General features: G+C 46.6%; 2 protein-coding genes across 5 annotated transcripts in view; one reads left to right on the top strand and one right to left on the bottom strand.

The window, feature by feature from the left end:
- The first annotated feature begins 727 nt into the window (after positions 1-727).
- On the top strand, positions 728-20,060 carry LOC135367256 (phosphatidylcholine translocator ABCB4-like). Its single transcript, XM_064600428.1, has 28 exons — positions 728-953; positions 2,153-2,295; positions 3,810-3,873; positions 3,939-4,102; positions 4,796-4,843; positions 5,420-5,650; positions 5,720-5,891; positions 6,259-6,383; positions 6,674-6,869; positions 7,520-7,633; positions 7,792-7,902; positions 8,200-8,325; positions 8,417-8,620; positions 8,858-9,022; positions 9,186-9,350; positions 9,982-10,080; positions 10,203-10,361; positions 10,497-10,601; positions 10,782-10,859; positions 10,986-11,069; positions 11,871-12,074; positions 12,251-12,351; positions 12,434-12,574; positions 14,110-14,266; positions 14,431-14,628; positions 14,753-14,959; positions 16,614-16,766; positions 18,256-20,060. The coding sequence occupies exons 2-28, from the start codon at positions 2,183-2,185 to the stop codon at positions 18,541-18,543; spliced, it is 3,972 nt and encodes a 1,323-aa protein (XP_064456498.1). The 5' UTR covers positions 728-953; positions 2,153-2,182; the 3' UTR covers positions 18,544-20,060.
- Positions 19,080-20,597, bottom strand: part of LOC135367257 (uncharacterized) — a 31,870-nt gene continuing 30,352 nt past the window's right edge. For 3 of the 4 annotated variants that reach the window (XM_064600431.1, XM_064600429.1, XM_064600430.1), the window contains exons 4-5: positions 19,869-19,985; positions 19,080-19,371 (exon numbers count right to left, since the gene is read on the bottom strand). In XM_064600431.1, the coding sequence (XP_064456501.1) occupies positions 19,202-19,371; positions 19,869-19,985 (287 nt within the window). In that variant the 3' untranslated portion in view covers positions 19,080-19,201. The remainder of the gene's footprint in view (positions 19,372-19,868; positions 19,986-20,597) is intronic. The other variant, XM_064600432.1, reaches the window with a different exon arrangement.

Genomic DNA, 20,597 nt, shown 5'->3' with positions numbered 1-20,597 from the left:
CAATACGTGCGCCATCATTGTTCTCCGAGGCAGTTATAGTACCCGAGTAAAACCGGAAACAGGGAAGGAAGGACAAAGACGAGACGTTCTCTAAGACAGCTGAACATTTAATGACAGGAAAGGCCCTCAGTCTCAGCAATCCCTTGATAGATGGAAAAGGGGAAACGGAAGGAACACTTACACAATTCCCCCTGGACGTTATACCTCCCTGCACTCAACTAGAAGTCGGGTAGAGGGGTCGCGCACCCTATCCAGCATGGTTTCTTCGAATAGCGGATGACAGTTGGTGCGGGCCACCAACTCCGGTTCTCCTGAAATGGACCCGACATTCGTTTTTTTGCTCCCTGAGCCTAACGATCAAACACGTGCCAGTTTGGCCGACATACCAGAATTCACACGCAAGTGCAAAACTAGTAAAATGTGACAAACTTGTGTCACACAAGTAAAACGTGAAGATGGAAAAGTTAATTCTTGGACATGGCAGTGAGACTCCAACGCCGACGCACGGACATGGCTTCGTTCTCGGGAATAAATCAGCTGTGATTTGGAAAGCAAAGAGCAAAGGAAAAAAAGAAAAAAGAAATAGCGGATATCCATTTATAATGGGATCTGTTATGTAGGTGCGCTCAAGAACGACATGCTCTCTTATCGTTCTCCAAGGGGATCCTTATCACGTGAAGACGAAACGACCCCCTATGCAAAGATCATAAAGAGCAATAGAGTCAGAGACACAGGAGACGATCAGGTGAACGTTGCTTTCGAAGAAGGCGCGTGACGGACCAAAGTTTCCGCGTTACGAAGGATGTCAAAACTTTTGCCAGTGCGCAGTAACTTCTGCATGCGGTGCGTTGACGGGACTTCCACGGCCGTTAGTGTCTTCGTGCACCAATATTCTACAATGTGACGGACGAGAAAGTGATCGGAAGATTATTCGGCACATCGATACGAGTGTTGTAAGTAATTTGTTATCGGTAGAATGTCCTAAGTGTTGTGGCATTTATAGGAATTCAGGAGAACTATAGTGTCATACGAAAAAAATGATGGTGAAAATGTTGTACCAGGGCACGAACGGAGGGCAGGGATTTTCCCAGCACCCCACGTCCCCTAATGCCCTCAAACCTTTTCAACCCCCAAAATGCTTGCCAGAAAGACGAAAAAAAAAGCAAAAAAAAAAAAAAACAGCAAACATGGGTGTCATCCCCCTCCCTCGAATCGAAACTCGTGGGAGTATCCCTGACGGTGGGTAAGGTTGAGACTCGAAGGTAATGGTGAACAGACGGGGGACAGGGTTGCGATTCATTGCTGTAACTGGGCAAGGACGGGGTTTGCAACTCCACGCGGTAACTGAGAACGGACGGAAGCCGGGGCCGTGAATCAATGCAGTAACAGGAAACGGACAGAGGACAGTGTTGTGATCACATACGCTAAAGTGCCATGAACTGATGGCAGGATTGTGACTCGAACGGTAACGGGAAACAGAGGGAAAGGGAACTGTTGGCGAGCCGAGCAGCATGTGTAAGCGCCACTGGCCTTGGAGGCATGATATGACACTCGTGAACCTGGCAGCGATGGCACTGCTTGAATAAAAACCGCGGCGTGGTCCAGCTAGTTGAAGTGGACAACATATCCCTGAGTTCCTGGTGAAGACAAGGTGTTGTACGTTTGCTTATTCGTCCCCTTGTGTTAACCCCAAGCTCAGGGATATGTTGCCCACGTCAAGTTCACACCACTTGTGAACCCGGTAGTGACAACACTGCTTGAATACAAGCCGCGACGTGGTTCAGTTAGTTGACGTGGGCAACATATTTCTGAGTTTGGGGAGAAGACAAGGTGTTGTACGTTTGTTTGTTTGTTCCCATGTGTTCACCCCAAAATCAGGGAGATGTTGTCCACGTTACGTTCACACCAGCTCGCTTGCATAATCCTGTTATGCTTACTTAAGTTTGTGTGCCTCATTAGCGATCTAATAAATGAGCGATTCTCTGTAGGAGTAGCAGGCACCAGTCCTTACGTTCCGTACGTCTTTACGGAGTTTCAGTGCACGTTTCCGCATACCATACAGGGCGTACAGGCGGAATTTACTAAATATGTGCTGATGAATATTTGTTCAGTATACTAGAATTTCAGTGCTGAACTGTATTGCCATTTCCAGAGACGAGGATCACATGTTCTAGGTCCAAACATGTCTGTCAAACCTGAGCGACTTCCAGCACCCAATGGCCTCACGGCAAGAGTTGAGGACAGCTCGGTTACTGAAAGTGTTTCAGGCACCTTCACATCGTGGGCATCATTCGAGTAAGTCGAAACCGATCAGCATGTATTTGCTGAGACGGGGAAGTCACTCGACAAAAGGAACTAGTTACCAACTAAGTTACTGTGCAAGAAAAAAAATGTTGCTGTGTAACTAACTAGGTAACTGATAATAAAAATGAACTTAAAGTTCCTAAGCTACTTTGGAGAAATAACGAGTTACTTTCAAGTTACTAGCTACGTGCTATGGAGTTTCTAGTTCTTGATCTTTATATAATTAATTCTCACAATGGGCGGTGCAAGACGTTTTGTAATCGTTTTGACATACCTAAACTATACCCATATTTTAGATGACGAAAGAGGCCTACCTTTGTGTGCTTCTGTAGGAAGGCATTTGATGATTTTGATCTCATAATAGACGACCTCAGTCATCAATTACGTAAGCCGCCGCGCGAAGGATGCTGGATGGGCACCTATCAGCCTTATCAGCCGTCGCGTTCTTCCCGCCTCTTGAGTCTTGACCACCACAGCCAAATATAACATCTAGCCGGTCTTCTCCTGACGTCACATATTTGCAAACAGATGGTCGTCTATAAGGTTCTTGAACGGAGCACAAAGCAGGCATTGAAAGTTTAGGTTCAATGAGTGTCCGCTACGCACTTTTCGTAGAACCGCGCCAAGTTTCAATCCTGCTACATAGTGCCGTCTGTCATTTATAAATACACTACTCGTCGCTAAATCTCCTAATGTTTGGCCAAAACAGAAATTTGTAGCGGCCACTGCACAACAACAAAGGATGATGATGATGATGATTCGGGTTTTTCTGGCAACAAAGGAGTCGACGCACCGTGCACGTGGCTATCGTCTCATTAGGACGGGAAGACGCAGCTCGCGATGTTTGGAGACAAGTATCAAACAAAAGGAACTTGAAACATACCCCGACTTAAGTTACCTAAAAAGGAAGTTACCGGAGCTCAAAAGCAATGAGTTAAGTTAAAAGTTACCGAGAAAAGTAGCTTATAGTTACAGTAACGAGTTCCCCCAACACTGGTTATTTCAATCGATTGATAAAGTGATCGATTATTCTATACATCAAAATGTGGATAAGGAAGCAGGCTGTATATATAACAATCTCTATAAAGAGCGCCACTAAAATTAGACAAGGCCTGTTCGTTACTGCGTGTGACGTCATCGCTAGACCTCTAGGCAACCACTGTCATATTAAAACTAATATTATTTGGCAGGAGTCCGAGAGCCGCCCGGTGTGCGTTTCCGTTTGCTCGTGGGACTTCTCTTAACGACAAATTGCAGAGGCAGACGATATTGCATGCAGCAAAGAAAAAACAAGGCCTAGCATTATTAGCAGACGGCACTTGGAGCCTTCGTGACCCTTCATGAGCCACGTGACGTTAGCCATAGATATATTGTCACGGCATTCCACTAGAGAGAGAGAGAAAAAAAAAAAACGACATGAAATATAATTCCTTCCTTCATTTGTTATTAATTCCTAATTTAGAAATTAATTCACTTTAATTTGCAAACTCATTTACAATTTACAGAAGCGAAGCTGCAACAGGTGACCAGGAAGTGAAAAGTGTAGAACACTCCTCCTTCCGTCAAATGGTAAGACTCCTACATCAAATCATCTGCATCTAGTATGTTGTGAAATCTGTGACGTATATCGACAGTTCCGGTTCTCCACGATGAAAGACCGTGTCCTAACAGTTCTTGGATGTCTGGTTGCCGTCCTGGGAGGAGTGGCGCTGCCTGCAATCATAGTACTCATCGGAGGCGTCGTCAGGCTTCTGGTTGCTTTTCAGACAGTTTCTCCAGAACTGTGCGCCAACAAAACGTGAGATGTAATGAGAACCATAAGATTTTTTTTAAATTCCGTGTTAGCACCGCGAAACAACTGTGGCTATAAGTGGCGTACAGACGTGGACAGATGGAGAGAGGACAGCAGGAAGGAGTGAAGGAACACGGGGTGCGTCCAGGGCCGACTTTAGGGCGTGGGGAACTGTGCCGACATTCTTCGGGACATGTCTGCCGGAAAACCCAGGGAAAACCTCAGACAGCACAGCCGATGCAGGGATTCAAACCCGCGCACCTCCCAGTCCCGGCGTTGAAGGCGATCATTCTAACTATATGTCACTGGAGCTGGTACCATAAGATTACAACAAACTTTGACGCTCACAACACTGCATCTATTTGGCTGTACATATTCTTTGGAAGCATGCAAGTAGTTTTCGTCGCAATATTTTGCGATTAATTTTTAGATTGCTCGAGCTGTATTCAAGACATTGAAAGTCACGTAAGAGACCATGAGCACATCAACCGTTAGGTTGTGTTGTACGTCCGGGCCATGGCCAACGTCGTGCAAAACTCCTTGCTCAAACCGAGAGTCGACCGCACTCAAACGAATTATAAACAAATGCTGTTACACACATACAGAGTGCTGGGTGATTCAGGCGTGCGGTGACTTCTCTACCGACCTCATGCATTCACATATACCTATCAACTTCCTTACCGTTGTCTTACATTGCAGATCTGCCGTGGTCCCCGCCAGCTATACGTTTCACAATGGAACTCTAGTGTAAGTCCCGGCTTCCTTCCCCTTCCTACTGTAAAATATCGCATCCCATGTTGGGTCCAGTGGTGGAACCAGGATTGTGAGGGAGGGTGGGGTCAGGACATCTGCAGGAGTCCCCCCCCCCCCTCATTAGATCGGCTCGTTGATTGGCCCCTGATCATATTATGCATAGTGAAGGAGAATAAGCCTCATTTTTGCCATGTATAAGGTCGATGCAGCTTGTTGTGGGCCATTGCGTATACATCATCATTGTGGAAAACGGTTGTCTACGATGGCGAAAGCGACGTTTTAGTCTTATACACAAACTAGCGATAATGGTCTTTGGCGAATTTCCAAAGTGCGTACACAGTTTGGGGAGGCATCTATAGAACCACAGTTCTCAAGGAAAACGAAAAAAAGAAAAAGAAAGAGTCGTGTGCTCTCATCGGCAATGATTGACCCAAAGCACTGAGTCACTACACCAATTCGGTTTCAACTGACCTTTAGAGACGAAGCACACACGAGCAAATTGCGGCGAACTTGAAAAAGCAAAAAAAAAAAAAAAAAAAACGAAAACAAAAAAACGTAATTCTTTTTTAGACTCTCCAGGGAAAAGTTCTTGTACCAAATCCAACTTCTGGCGTTCAACATAGCCCTAGCGGGACTAGCCATACTGTTCAGCAACGCTGTGGTTGTCGCAATGCTCGAGGTTTCTGCGACGAAGCAGTGCTTTCGTGTACGGCAGAACTTGATGCGCACTGTGCTGCATCAGGACATGGAGTGGTTCGACGGGCACCTGGTCGCCAGGGGCTTCGCTAAGATACTTACACAGTAAGATGTCCGGAATTGTTCACTCGGAAAGATACTCTGATGCGCCTTTGATGCGCGGTTACTGACCAGAGACCTGGAGTTGCTACATGGAGGCCTCGGAGAGAACCTCGGCCTATTCTTCCTCTTCGCTTCGACGTCAGTTGCAGCCACAGTTTCAGCCTTCTGGCACGGCTGGGAACTCACACTTGTCTTGCTGGCCCTGGTCCTGCTCCTGGCCATCATAAATACTGCCATTGGAAAGGTGCGTAATTCTACAGAATTCCGTACAGAGAGTTTATTATCTGTCCTTTACAACTGGACGGAGCGAGAGACGTGCAAAGAGAAGCTCGTACTTGGAAAGGACGACACAAGCAGAAATGTGGCATTAAAACGATGCGCTGCGTCGTGCAGTGTTTGCTGAGTAACGACAAAGACGGTTGCAGCTTCAAAGCGTAAAGCAGAGACCTGCCTACATGAACTCATATTTTATGCCTTTTACAAAAGTGGGACGTGGTACAGGTGTAATGTTGGAGTCCACCTCTGAAGGATCTTTGAAGATACGGCGTTTAATTTCTCGCATAACATACCTCGCGACAAAAAGAAGGAACCTAATTAGCGACGCATTGCAGCTCCATAGAAGGTGTCAAATGAAAGAAGCGTGGGCCTTCAGAAATGCCGACGCAGTGGTGGAATCAACGCTTCGCTCCATCAAGACTATCATTGCATACGGTGGTCAACAGAAGGAAGTCAACAGGTAAAAAATACAATAACTTTAAAGCGTTATGGACCTGTCATCAAATGGTTCGAAGGTAGTCCTCATCATTCCCTAGTAGTATAGGAGAGACACAAGATTCGAGGGTTATCATTGCAGCTGAAGTTGCCGAAGTTTGAATAGGGTGCCGCCTCAGCGGCGAAACATCCCGCTACATCATCATTACTTATTTGTTGTTGTTGAAGTTGCGTCTAACACTGACTGATGACGTCCTACCCACGTATCCGTGTGGCGTTCCTATGGCCAAGAAAGGAATTGTGAACTGCTTTAAGGTACGACGACCGACTGAAAGAAGTGGAAATGTCTGCAACTCGAAGAGGCATCGCAGAAGGCGCCACTACGTCACTTATCTGGGTCTTCATCTACGCCGGCTACGCTCTGAACTTCTGGTACGGTGTGTGGTTGTTGATACAGGATATGAAGAGGCCTTCAGACGAACGCTCTTATGACGCAGGAATCGTTGTAACGGTAAGTGTACACGTGGCTAGGCATAATAGCTGTCTGGGTCTCTTGGAAGGCGTTAGGTGTAGACGAATAGCTTAGACGCTGTGTGTATAGTTAACAAAGCAAACGTTCACGCAGAGGTCTTACAAGGTCTTACACTTATCCATGATTGAGGCAGCCTAGCTGAGATCGGGAACATTAAGGGTTGATACGACATCATCAATATACACACAAAGCCTCAAATTTGAGGCTTTGTATGTATGTGTCCTTTCTATGCTGTTCCAGCCTCAGAACATCAGTTCTCTCATGTTCAACAGTTGCCGCTTGCATCGATCTCGTCGTATGTTTGTGTATATGAGTGAGAAAAATGTAAGAATAAAAGGGGTAAGAGTAAGAGAGAGTGGTTGATTTGTAGCTTCAGATGACGCGCCCTTGGAAGTCGCTGGGGAGGCGTGTTAGCTTAGCTGAATTGGTAGAGCCCTGGACCGGTAATCCAGAAGATGTGTGTTCGTGTCCTACAGCTAGTTAACCCTCAGTGACTTCCATCTTTCAACGACATCATCAGATGTTGGTATCGGTGTCGACCTTTAGTGTGTCCAAGCTCAGGCTTCCCCAATCATGGTCCACCAGCTTGCCTGTATTTATGCCATTTTGTCTGGCTTATACTTACCCAGGTTTTCTTCAGTGTTCTCGCGGCAGCCCTGAGCCTGAGGCAAGCCTTGTCGTGCTGGGAAATATTAGCTACTGCTAAATGTACAGCGGGACGTGTGTTCAACGTCCTCCAGTTGGTATGTACCCACCACAGTCACGTAACGTGTTTAGCGTCCTTTGCAGTTCTTGAAGAGCGTGCAGAATCTCATCACGGCCCCCGCGTCTACGATGAGGCGGTGCATACTTCATTGTGGTTGCGGTTATTCTGTACATAAAAAAAATATGTAATTTACAGAAGTCTCAGATAGACAGCAGTTCGAGTGAAGGACTTAAGCCGGATAAAATCGAAGGATCGATCCACTTCAAGTCCGTCAACTTCTCCTATCCTTCACGATCAACGTCGCACGTAAGGACACCTTCTTATTAATAAGATCATACGCGTGACATGACCAACAGAAGCTTCTGCGTTCAAAGGTCACTCCTAATAAAGGGCTGCACAATGTTATCGTATTGCAGCATTGCCGCTTGAGTATCACTGGCTTGTGTAGAGGCCACCAGCTGCTTTCGATCTGGGACTTAGGTCTAAGACCTCTTTCCATTTCATGCACGGAGGTGTATGGCTGCGTGGAGAACCCTTGAAGAACAATTGAATACCAAAATATATTGTTGTATATGTATATGTATTGTTGTATCTTTCCTACAGGCCCTCCGAAACTTCTCGTTGAACGTCAGTCCTGGTCAGTGCGTGGCTCTTGTTGGTGATGCTGGATGCGGAAAAAGCACAGTTCTCAATCTTATAGAGAGATTCTATGACGTTACGGATGGTGAGGTAAGTCGTACAGCCCACGCTTGCTTATAGTCAGTAAGTGCCAGACAGAAGACAAGTATCGTGCGCTCGCATGTCACCTGCACGATGTCAGGTTCTCGTGGACGACAGGGACATCAAGTGGTACAACGTGGGTTGGCTTCGAGGCCAACTGGGTGTTGTGAGCCAAGAGCCTGTCATGTTCCACGCAACAGTCGCGGAGAATATTCGCTACGGTTTGGCTTCCGCTACACATGCCGACATTCAGGAAGCTGCTATCATGGCCAACGCTCACGACTTCGTCATCAAACTACCGAAAGTAAGCGTGCATAGTCTGTGTCTTACGAGGTAAGTAGCAAAAACATTCACAACAGGATTGTCATTTAAAGTGATGCTTGCAATAGTATAGGCGCATAGCCCTGCAACATCAATAAAGAGCGAAGTCAGTGTGCTATGTTATCGCGACTGCCGCACCCTCCTGGTTCTTGTGGCGGCGCTGTACAATATTTTCAAAGAAATGTATGTATCTTTTCTTGCGTCTTTGGTGTCTGCTCAGAGATACGACACACTCGTGGGAGGCAGTGGATGCTCGTTAACCGCAAGTCAAGTTCGCCGTATTGCCATCGCTAGGGCTCTGGTGAGAAATCCGAAGATCCTGATTCTGGACGATCCAGCTGCCTTGACACATGACGTCGATATCGTCCAGGCAGCTTTACTGAAGGTATGCACATATGACCTCATCTCACTTGAGCAACTTGCTTCTGCATATCCGCAGTGATACCGTTTGAATTTGAGACCTCTGACACCTTCCTTTCTGATGTTCAAACCTGAAGTCAAGGGCGGCTGTCCAGATTCCCAGGATTCAAAACCTTTAAACCTTTCAGGCTCGAGAAGGGAGGACGACGGTGATAACGTCCTCGCGACTGTCTACCGTTCGAATGGCGAACAAGATCCTGGTGATGAAGAATGGCCGCGTCGTCGACAAGGGGTCACACAAGCAGTTGGTGAAAAAGGGCGGAGGCCCCTATCTGGATCTTCTGAGGGCAGAGGTAGGCCCAAAACGGTATATATATGCAATGTCCATACGAAGGGGTAGATACAGCAATAGCTATAGACAACGGCGTGATCGAGTCGGTATGACATCGGGTCGTTCGTGATGGCTCCAGGAGTAGGCGATGTCACCTGGTAGATGCATCGGATCTTTATACTGACTGTGCGATTTTCCCGGGGTTTTCTGGCACTCTCCAGAATGACGTCGGAAAAGTACGTCATGAAGTCGGCCCAGGACGCGTGCTAATCGCTGTGTTTCTCACTCCTTCCTGCCATATTCTTCCATATGTCAACATCAACACACTGTCCAGAGCCCTAGCATCAGCTAAGGGACCACACAGTTTTTGGCAAGTGTCAATTGTAATATGATGAAATTAAAGAAAGAAAGAAGAAGAATTGTTCTGTGGCTCTAAAAAAAAGAAGAAAAAGTGTGTGTGTGTGTAGTGTGGCACGAATGGGTATAATAGTCACACCGCTTTTCTCTCTGTCTCTCTCTGTCTTTCTTCAATGTTTTATTGTATTTTAATTTCGTGGTGAACATACTTATCTGGTACATACGGAGCTGGAACGTTATGTTTAATCGCCACAGGTTTAAAAGAGGACGTGCAAAAGAAACTGATTCCTTTTCAGAATGCTGAAGACTCTGGTCTTGGTGACGCGGCATCTCACCCGTCACAACACGCAGACCATCCTTCTCTGTCAAGGGCCAAATCATCGGAAGTTGAACAAGTTAAGCATTATTGCGCATTAAATGACGCCTTTTTAGTTAAGACTGCATCGTAGATACGCATATTTCGTAGCATCCTGGTTCCATGCGTGCTCACTGTGTGCTCCTGTTTCCTACCAAGCAGAAAGCAGAAGTCATAAGAGACGATGACTTTCCGTGGAACGACATTTTTGTGCTGGCCAAGTGCCATTGCCCCGTCTTGCTCTTCTGCGGCTGTGTGACTGCTTTACTGATGTGCTTTCCCGTACCAGCATATGCGCTTGTGATCGGCGAATTGATGCAGGTGAGACGCGATTGCAGTATCGGGTAACGGTGCGATACTGCACCTGCATTGGGATGCACTTAAATATGACGAACACATGGTCTGTCTTTTTTATTTTTTGTACATTTTTCTAAACCCCATCACGTTGCCTTTCAGCGCTTGAGTATGGGCAGCGAAGGTGCTATACTACCGGAAGTGTACTATGGCTGCCTTCTCTTGTTGCTAGTCGGCATCCTCGCCGGGATAGGCTCATTTGTGCAGGTACGGCAACCATACACACGCATGTACTCGTATACGTACTTCATGACATTACATAATAGGCTGTAGATATCCTTATGGCCAGATATGTGTCCTGGTCAAGGATTGGTGTTGGCTGAGCTTGCACTTTGATGCAGAATCATTTCCGCGGCACGCTACAGTCTCGTTCGATAATTCTTTCAGGCCTCCATCTTCTCCGCAATAGGAGCAAAGCTAACCCTTCTACTTCGAAAGCTCGTGTTTGCCGGAGTACTGAGACAGGTGCGTACGTTCCTCTTGTTACTGTGTTCATGTCGAATTAACCTCCACTCCTGGCTTCCATGGGCCCGTGGAAACCAAGGAACCTCGCAGTTTCGTGTACATGCATATCAGCGTCGTTTTCCGTAGGACGTCTCATGGATCGACCAGTTCGAAAGCGGTTCCGACGCGCTGAGCAGGGATCTTTTTGTTGAAATTGATGCCATACAGAGAGTAAGCCACTATTGATTGTAAGGGCTGGGACCACACAGTGTTGCATGGGGCTACGCCGCGAGGCAGCTACGATCATGGGCGACGCTGCAGTGGTTGGTATGTGGACTAATTTTGTCCACCTGGGGGTTCTTGAACGTGCGTCGAGATCTCAGCACACGTCACACCGCATGTAAGGTCCCTATACTACACTTGTCCTTTCGAATTCGAATCGAGTAGGGGGATACGCTTCCAAGTGATCCACCGAGGCCGGAAGCACAGAGTGTCAAGCCATAAAACGGCCGAAACTCGATGCTCATAGCTGTTACTAGTGTAAGCGATTTTGTGAGGTCTCACAACAATATTAACCGAACTTTAAGTCTGCTTTGTGCTACAGTCTAAGCTGTTTGTCTTTGTCGCTGTTCTGTGGCACCATCACTCTGTTCTCTCAATGAATTTCTCTGTCCAGGAGTCGCATTTCTGTATAGGATGACTGTCGTGCGTTTCTTGGACGTGTCATCGAAGAGGCGTAGATTTTTTTTTCGTTCGTATTGACCAGGGTTGAAACCTGGACGAGAGCGCAGCATTGTGATGGCATGGTACAAATCGCTCATGCAAGTCGTCCTCCTCAAGGGACGCTAAAGACCAGGCACCGTATAGGTTGAGGGGGTCAGCGTAAACGCGAAAATACGCGAAATTCATCCACGAACCGCTCACTGCGATGTCGCTCATTATCATGGTTACCTCGGGATGGCGACCAGAAATTATTAATTATCATTTGAAAGTATAGGCCTCGAAATGACAGCCCAATCTGCACTGTTCCAGGTAGCGTGCTTCCGACTGGCTGTTCTTTGTCAAGCGTTCTCTACCTTGATCGCTTGTACGGTGCTCTGTTTCTACTGGCCTTGGCAGTTAGGCTTAATAGTCTTCACCTTCATCCCTCTCTGCCTGGCGCTGACGTTCATCGAGAGCAGACTATCGTTCGGCCCGGCAATGTCATCGAGAAAGGCGTTGGAGAAGTCCACAAAGGTATACGACGATCTTCGTGTAAGAAAACCAAACAATTGTCCCAGCTGTCACGGGATTTTCAGAGTTTCAGCGAAACGCAGTTACGTAAAACAGTTCTCCTATCAACAATTTTTCTGAAAGGGATAGCTTTAAATTACCGCTAATATTTGCCGTGTTCTTCCTCTTTGTTCTCCTAGGTAGCGACAGAAGCCATTCAGAACATACACACTGTGGCGTCCCTTCACCAAGAAGAAATATTTTGCGCCAATTATCTCCTTTCATTAGCAGAGGCACAGAGGTAAGTGACATTTGCGTCATTATGCTTTTACACGTACTTATACAGAATATCCAATACTTTTATCCACAAATGTCTGTTGCAGCCTAGCGAAGCATAAAGCTCTCCTCCTTGGGATCACCTACGGAATGAATCAGTGCGCTCCGTGCCTGGCGTACTCCATCTCTTTTTACTATGGAAGTTTCTTTGTGGCTCAATGTGACATTTCCTATGGGGACCTCATAAAGTATGATGCAACGTTTTTCGCTTCTTGCGTGCTCGCATTCAAGCACCATTTTACGCAGCTGCGTTAATGATAATGCAATGGAAGTGGAAATCTTTTACCATTATCATCATCATCGAATTATAAATGATGTTACTAACGACGCGAAAGTGTTATTTATTTTATGTCATATTAGCGATATTTTTTTTTTTTTTGTATACTATTGGTAACGTCACCGCAAAGTTAACGTACCTACCGGAACCAATGACGGCGTGCGTGACTCAGAGTCTTAACTGAGTAGCTTGTCCCGCGGTGAGCGGGCTGACAGCTCCATATTTTTTTATTCTATCGTCATCATGATCATCGTCAGAATCTTATCTGTTGATCGGGTACAGTAGACTAAAACTCTCTATTAGATGCGGCGGCATTTCTTTAATGCACTTTTGAGGCCTCGGTGTAGCTACGTCGCGTCACGCTGGTTGGCGACGGAGAGGGCCTCATCACTCTCGTCATGCGCACTCTCTTCCTCGTTTATTTCTTTATCGCGTCGCTTCGGGAAAGAAGAAACTTGAGTGACTGCGGTGATGTAGGACGAAGACACATACAGGGACAGCCGCTCCCTGCGTCTGTCGAAGAAGAGACGTTTCGGCGAACGCCGTGGCTCAGTGGGGAGATTTATCAGATTCCGAAATCATGATAAGCCAAGCGCATGATTGCTGATTCCTTTGAAGTGGCTGACTTCATGTTGCTGATGTTTGATTAGAGCTTTATCGTATAGTTTCCGTCCCATCTGCTAAAACTCCCTAATGTGTGCTTGTCTTTCGCACCCGAAACGGCGTTGTTGTCCTTCGTTCGCCAAAATGCCATCGCATTTCATACGCGTTTAGGAGTGCGCCAAAGAGTGAGCGCTGTGCTCCCTGCGCTCCCAACCCGCGTCGTTTCGGTTTCGGCTCATTTGCGTAGCGAACTCCGGCGACGGATATTTCAATGCATGTGCGCTTTATTTAAAAAGATTTACGATTATTTAAAAATGGAGTGGTTTTCAACGAGGATTGTCTCCCATTGTGCTACCTCGCCTTGGTCCCAAATTCAGTAGCTAATTAATGAATTTTAGGTAACTAATAATCTTGTAGCATACTTTCTTCGAGTGGATGTCCGCTTGGCCGTATAGCTCGACCGCCAAGAAAGGCATACATGCTACTGTCATAGTTTTAAAAAATGCGTAAAGGATAAAAAAAAAACCTATATTGTGAGAATACAATGTTACATGTAGATGCCATGTGGGCAAATACATGTAGATTTCAATAAATAATATGGGATCTTCGGAAGCAGTTGACCCGCTGCTGCATGGGGGAAGGCGCCTGTTAAGAACAAAATCACCTTAGGCCAACTATTTTTCAGATATACGTAAAAACCTAGAGTTCTGTACATCCTGAAGCCACTCTTCTCGCATGCATCTATTTCTATGTGAATTTGGTTGTTTCGTAAGCACAATGAGAACAAAATATTGCCGATAGCCTGTAGCTCAACGTCCTTATGTTCTGTTTTCGATTTCTTAGAATCGTCGAAGGGGTGTTACTGGGAATAGCAATCATGGGACAGGCTGTCAGATACACGAAAAACTGCGAAAAAGCAGGGATGGCCGCAGACGCTATTTTCAAGCTTCTTGACAGATGTTCAAAAGCAGACCTCTTGGACAAGCCGGGAACAGTTCTGGTAAGCCGGTAAACGTAAGGTACCGCCCCGATCGGGATCCCTCGCAAAACAGTATAATCATTGTTTCGCATTCCGTGATTGGAAAGATCTTGCTTATAGTAGATGATTTTCGCCTACGTAGCGCTGCAGTAATCCACAAGTTATTGTGTACACTTTACCTGTAGGATAGCGTCAAAGGGTCGGTGGCAGTGAAAGATGTAAGCTTCCGCTACCCAAGTCAGCCAGAAGCAGAAGCTTTGAAGAACGTAAGCTTCGCAGCGGAGCCTGGACAGACGGTCGCTTTGCTAGGTCCCAAACTGTCCGGGAAGACAGCTTGCCTTGATCTGGTTGAACGGTTCCACGACGTCACAATCGGAGAAATAGTAAGAATACTGCTTAGCCTAACGCTGAAGACCAGGAAAGGTAGCAGTGACTCGATGCACCCGAGCATTTCGACTCGAATCGTTCGAAACTCTCGAACTAAAAGCGCATGCGTACTGTTTGCAGCTACTGGACAACGTGCCGACAACGGTTCTCAATCTAGCGTGGATGCGGCGACAACTTGGCTACGTGTGCGACCCTCCTCTTCTGAGCGGATATACAATCGCGGAGAACATCGCATACGGAGACAATGACAGACAAGTCTCACGACAGGAAGTCGTGGCCGCTGCCCAGAAAGCTGAAGCGCATCGGTTCATTGCTCGATTGCCACAGGTACGTCTCTTCCCAGTAAACCAGATATATCCAGCAAATGTCCGTAAGATATCCTGCCTGGGACATTTGGATATCCAGTGGAGTTTGCCACAGATCCGTTTTACATCCATGCAATATCCCAGCGACTAGCATTTCTGCCATGTTTGTAGATCCACTGAAAGTCCCTGCGACGTCTGTCACGGATATTTGGATATATAAGGGAGATTATGAATATCGTACATATTTTGCTTTTAAAAATTTTGTGCATCACGTATTTGGTGTTTGTAGAGTGCGTAGAGAACACTGCAACTGTGTACCAGCAAATAATATTTGTGTGTTTTAACCCATTTGATACTATTGTTCCCATATGGGGAACAAAACATTACCTTAGCCTAACAGGATTCATCACAGTACAGCAACACTGTGGGACCTGCCAGCATAAGAGCCGAACCCAGCCCGCCTTACTTGGACCACTTGGGAAACCCGCAGTAACCTCTATTTGCGAGCTGAATGGAACATATACTGAAATACAAATCGTTACACACACGTTCGTTAGGGATAGCGTGGCGTAAACCATTTGTAATGGTGACGAGGATGTATCTTCGCAATTCCTGTGTTTCTGCATCAACTCACAGTATACCCAACAACATTTCCGACATCCCTTCCTATCAACTACTGTGTTTTTAATTCAGGTTACCGTCTCTATAAGGACAAACAAATCTTTCCTGGATCTCCCATAGATATCCCTAGGATATACAGGCTGCCTGTCATGGGACATTCAAACATACAGAGCGCGATATCCTTCCAACGTACCAGGGACATCTGTTGTTTACTGGAGTAAGCCCAACACGCATTGAAATTGTGCGATATCCCATAGATATCCTACGGGTGTCGAGATATTCAGGACGTTTGCGACCTTGTAGGGATGTTCCAGGGATATTAATGGTTTGCTGGGTTATAGACACTGACACTAGAGAGATGAGGTGACTGCTAGGGTTGGGAAAGTTCTTCTTGACTGTATAAGGTGCATGTACTCGCCTCGCTTTCCTAAGTGATGTTATGGTGAGCGTCCGTACTTCCGACAACCTTTCAGGTCCTAGTCAACTCCCAACCAGCCTCGGTAACGGAACCCTTACTTAAAATGCGACATTATTGTAAATGAATCAGCTTACCAAATGTGCCAGTATGTGCACGGGATCGAACCTGGTACACTGACACTTCCTATCTGGTAGGGCATTAGCTACACTTCGTCGGCATGAACTCCTTGTGAACCCAGACAACCATCAACGTCCCGAGGACATCCAGGTTTTGTCCTAACATACAGGTCCACGATGGATGTCCAGCGGACATTCCATGGATATCCAAAAATATCCGTAAATTTCCTACATTCATCTAGGGGTGACTACGGTGCCTCACGTACTGGCGACGACTCGCACATTCCCTTTTCGTTCCCTCTTATATGGTTCTAACTTAAGCACGCACCTTCACTAATGAGGTTTAGATACGAGTACAGGTACTAAGACTAGACTACCTTTTACGTCTGCTACCTTAGTTAACTAAATTTCATGTATTGGTTGCGTTTCTAGCGGCAGACGTGGCTCGTATACAGCTCCCGACGATAGGCCCTCCTTGTATCAAGCTTGGCAACAAACTTACTTATCGTTTCTCTTTATAGGGATATGACACACGTATCACAACAGAGGGGAACTCGTTGAGTCGTATCCAGATGAGACGGATTGCTCTAGCGCGAGCTTTACTCCGGGATCCAAAAGTCCTTCTGATAGATGACACTGTAGCTCACGCCCACCATGACCACCATGACCTGGAGGCAAGTCGGTTTTCTTCACTAACAAATGGATGTCAATGTTTGAGATGAATATATATACATTGATGTACTTGTTAGGCATTTCTCAGTTGTGAATTATCATTGCTACTGGTGGTATGTCATAGACAGCAGAACTACACATGACTACCGATAAGCTCACTACGCTCAATAATCGCAGGTTCCTTAAAAATCACGCTTATAAAGTACTTCGTAAGCGCTAGTTGATCCTTTTCAGCACTTCCGTGGCTTTCTCCTGTCGGGTCAGCACCGACTTGGGCTATATTATGACTACGTTTGTACCGTGAAAAATAATCTGATGTTCCGGATTTCTATCTACCGGAGTCCTAGTGAACAAGCAAAGAAGTAATAACAGACGACACGGACCGGTGCTGTAGCGGAGAGGGTGACCCCGCGCGCACTGTCAGGATATCTGTACTTTCATTGCGGTGAATGCGAGCGTGACGATGTATCTGAGACGCGCAGGAAGTTTCAGTACCCTGTACCGCTTCAGTGAGCTGTACCGTACGAACCCTTCAAGTGTTTCGTAAGCAAATGACAAGGCTGTCTCTGCGCAGCGTAATCTGTTGAAACAAGTAACAGCGCAATCCAATCCAGTGGCGAGGGGCAACGCAGCATCGCATTGTAGGCCCCTCCGAAGTCGATCATTGACGCTTATTATCTTGCTTGCTATGCTGTCATCACGTGTCCACGCCTGTAAAACGCGCATGATCGCACATGCTTCGCGGAGTGATACCCTGGTCATACGGGGAGTCCCAATGGTCATTTAAGCTAACGGATATTAACCATGCGCGTTAGCGCCACCCCGTGTGTAAGGTGTGAACCTCTCAAGGAGCAATGGATCTAATGTTCCTTGAGAGGTTGACACGTTATACACTAGGTGGCGCTAACACAATGTTCAATGGCCGTTGGTTTAAGGGGGAATCACTTCTTCAGAAGTCTATGGGCGATTGTCGTTCGCACAAGACACGTGCACACTCTAAACTATCATCTTAAGATTGGTACTGGCGTGTTCTCTTAGCTTTTCTGTAATCAATTACGTAATTTTTAGGGGACAAGATTGAGCCGTTGATTTTTAATAAATTAAAAGTTTGGCGCGTCTCGAACATGTCCTGCCATCTCGATAGAGTGTCGCACACTAAAACGTTTGCGAATTGCGGGCTCAATACAAATCAACGGATAGTCCTGGAATTCTACAAAAAGTGTCATTGACGAGGGTAAAGCAAGGAGAACACGCCAGTGCTTCTGTTTTTACGGCATTTTACGCCATTTCTGAGCGGTGTGCCAACAAACTTTCTGTATTGTCTTGCGCAGAAGTGATTCCGCCTTAAATGGCCATTTAGGCTTCCCGTGTGACCCGTGTGACCCGGGTATGAGAACGTTCTCTGTTGTAGATTTGTATAGCGGGGGCAACAATATAGAAGTAACCGTGTGTATCGTGCATATGGGTGATTTCGCTTTTACCTTTCCTCAGCTTGACGAGGAAGCCATCCAGGAGTCCGTCCCCGACCGAACCTGCATCGTGGTGGCGAATAAGGCATCGGCTGTGATGGAAGCGGACAAAATATTCGTGCTTCGCAGCGGCCGTGTAGTGGAGAGGGGCTGTCACGACGAGCTGATGCCTCGCAAGGGAGTTTACTACCGCATGTTCAAGGACGAAGGTGTCGATGTCCACTTGCCGCCAGATGAGGCGCCGCCACAAGTGGTTAAGTTCAGCATTATTCAAGACGAGATACCAGACAGTACACCGAGGGCTGACTAGGAAGACTATAGCCATAACTTACTACGCAAGAGCAAAGGATCGCATCTTGCGTTCGCTAACGTCACGCGCTCACTCAATTCCTATTGGACGAATGCAGTGTACGTGTCGGGAGGACGGTTATGCGAAGGCGGCATCAGAGTGCTAGGAGCGAGATGCTCGCTTCAGCTATGGACTTTTACTCGCTGACAAGTATATTATTTGCTTGTGTGCACGGGGCCCTAGTATCTGGAGTTGAACATTCTTTGCGCCACCGACAGATGACGCGTTACACAACAGATTCACGCGGAACACACACGAGTAGTTCTCTGAAGAGACGCTGGGTTGCGACAAGATTAGAATGTATGCCCACTCCGTGTAGAAAAGTGAGAAATACAACAAATGAATATTTAATTTTAAAGCATTTAATTTGTTTGTCCATCACTTGAGGCGACTTTCACTTTAATAGAGCCTTATATGGTCATTAGTTTCATGTATCATTAGGTCATAGTGCTATGCGGTCGTGTTTATGACTTTATGTTCACCATTGGGACCAAAGAGCCGATGCACTATACCTTTATTCTGTGTGATCGACCAAGCGTGTCTCTGGTGATTTAGTGAACAAAATAGCGTTTTGCAAGCTCTTCTCTCTTGCAGGTCATTATGACAAAAGAATTTATTTTCATGACTTCTGAGCGCACCACGGCGGGCTCTCGTTGCCAGTAGTGCGTGTGCAGCACAGTGTTGCATTGAATGACTGTTGTTGTTGCTCACCGCACATTGTCTTAAAAACACTTGCACACGGCAGGTTTCTGGCTTCGGCGAGGTCCCTCGTGACCCAAAGCTCACAGCCTGCGTTGACAGAAAATCAAATGAACGAAATGACGAATATTCTGTAATTGCCTGCGTGAAAGCACTTTTTGGCTTGCAAAACCGTGCAACAATTGAGATGTGCCGTGAACACAAGTGTTTATGTATCAAGAAAAGGCAAACCGATTGTGTCACATTCAGGGCTGGCGTCAGGGGGGGGGGGGAGTAAGGCCACCGTCTTAGGCCCCGCGCACGAAGCCCTCAACCAGGGATTACTTTTTTTTAAAGTATCAAGGATGCACTTAATCGTGTGAAACAGGCCCCGCGATCTGCCTTTGCCTCAGGCCCCGCACACCCCTAGCTACCGGTCCTGGTCACAGTGTTACTTGGAGTGTTTTGTTTACAGCGCTTTACGACGGAATCTGTTTGTCTTCCCACATGTACTACACATTGTTGGATGGGCAACGGCGGCAGGATGGATATTGTGGCAGCAGGCTATATCATAGCATGTGCTTGTCGACTATGCGTGCTGTTCTCACCTTGTAGAGGTCGCGTTGAGACGTTGTAGGGTCGTTTGTCGTCGATTTCACGAAGGATGAAACATTTCCCATATTTTGCAAATACCAGGCGGTAATTCTGACCATATTGTCGGTATTCTGCAGAGGTGAATGTAACACATGTGGTAGAAAATGTCATGTTCCCTCTAATAAAAGCGATATAAGAGTCCGGTTCTCCTGTGGATCCTGGTCGTGTTTAAGACCGCTATCACGCCATCGCACTATCGCTTCAAACTCCGGTGAATACAGGAGCAATACAAACTACTTTCTAGAAGCAAGCAGGCGAGCAACGAGCATAGATGCATCGCGATAATGCCTCGTTACTGCGGAGAACAATGGCCTTGTTCGTGAGCGCTTTCTTGCCCTAGACCATGCCCTAGACTTGGGTTTCTTTCTCGTGAACCATTTGCTATCCCCCTCAATTGGCTTGCCCACTGTGCCATCAGTAGCAGCGGCGAACTGGATGACAGCTGCACTAGACCGTACCAGATTATACCGCCCATCTCATAGTCTGCAACAGGTATACTGGGTCCCGTTGGTGTGATTCTGTAGGGGAGTTATACATCGGTCCGCGGGATCTCGTATTGTATAGTTAAAATTTGAATTTTGATCGGCAGAAGCTTGCATACTGCCGCAACAGGCAACAGTGACGGTCCAGAAAATACCACCTGGATACAGAAGGCGTGCTTAATGACTCCTCTCACTCCTTTA

This window comes from Ornithodoros turicata, chromosome 8 (genome assembly GCF_037126465.1).
Source record: "Ornithodoros turicata isolate Travis chromosome 8, ASM3712646v1, whole genome shotgun sequence".
Taxonomy (NCBI): Eukaryota; Metazoa; Arthropoda; class Arachnida; order Ixodida; family Argasidae; genus Ornithodoros; species Ornithodoros turicata.
Note: the sequence above shows the minus strand (reverse complement) of the source record. Positions and strands in the feature narration are given on the sequence as shown.

What these genes read in the sequence shown, in the direction of transcription:
- LOC135367256 (XM_064600428.1), top strand. Translation starts at nt 2,183, where the DNA reads ATGTCTGTCAAACCTGAGCGACTTCCAGCACCCAATGGCCTCACGGCA. An exon ending in TCATTAGCAGAGGCACAGAG is followed by an intron (nt 12,352 to 12,433) that starts GTAAGTGACATT and finishes TGTCTGTTGCAG; the next exon opens with CCTAGCGAAGCATAAAGCTC. An exon ending in ACAAGCCGGGAACAGTTCTG is followed by an intron (nt 14,267 to 14,430) that starts GTAAGCCGGTAA and finishes CTTTACCTGTAG; the next exon opens with GATAGCGTCAAAGGGTCGGT.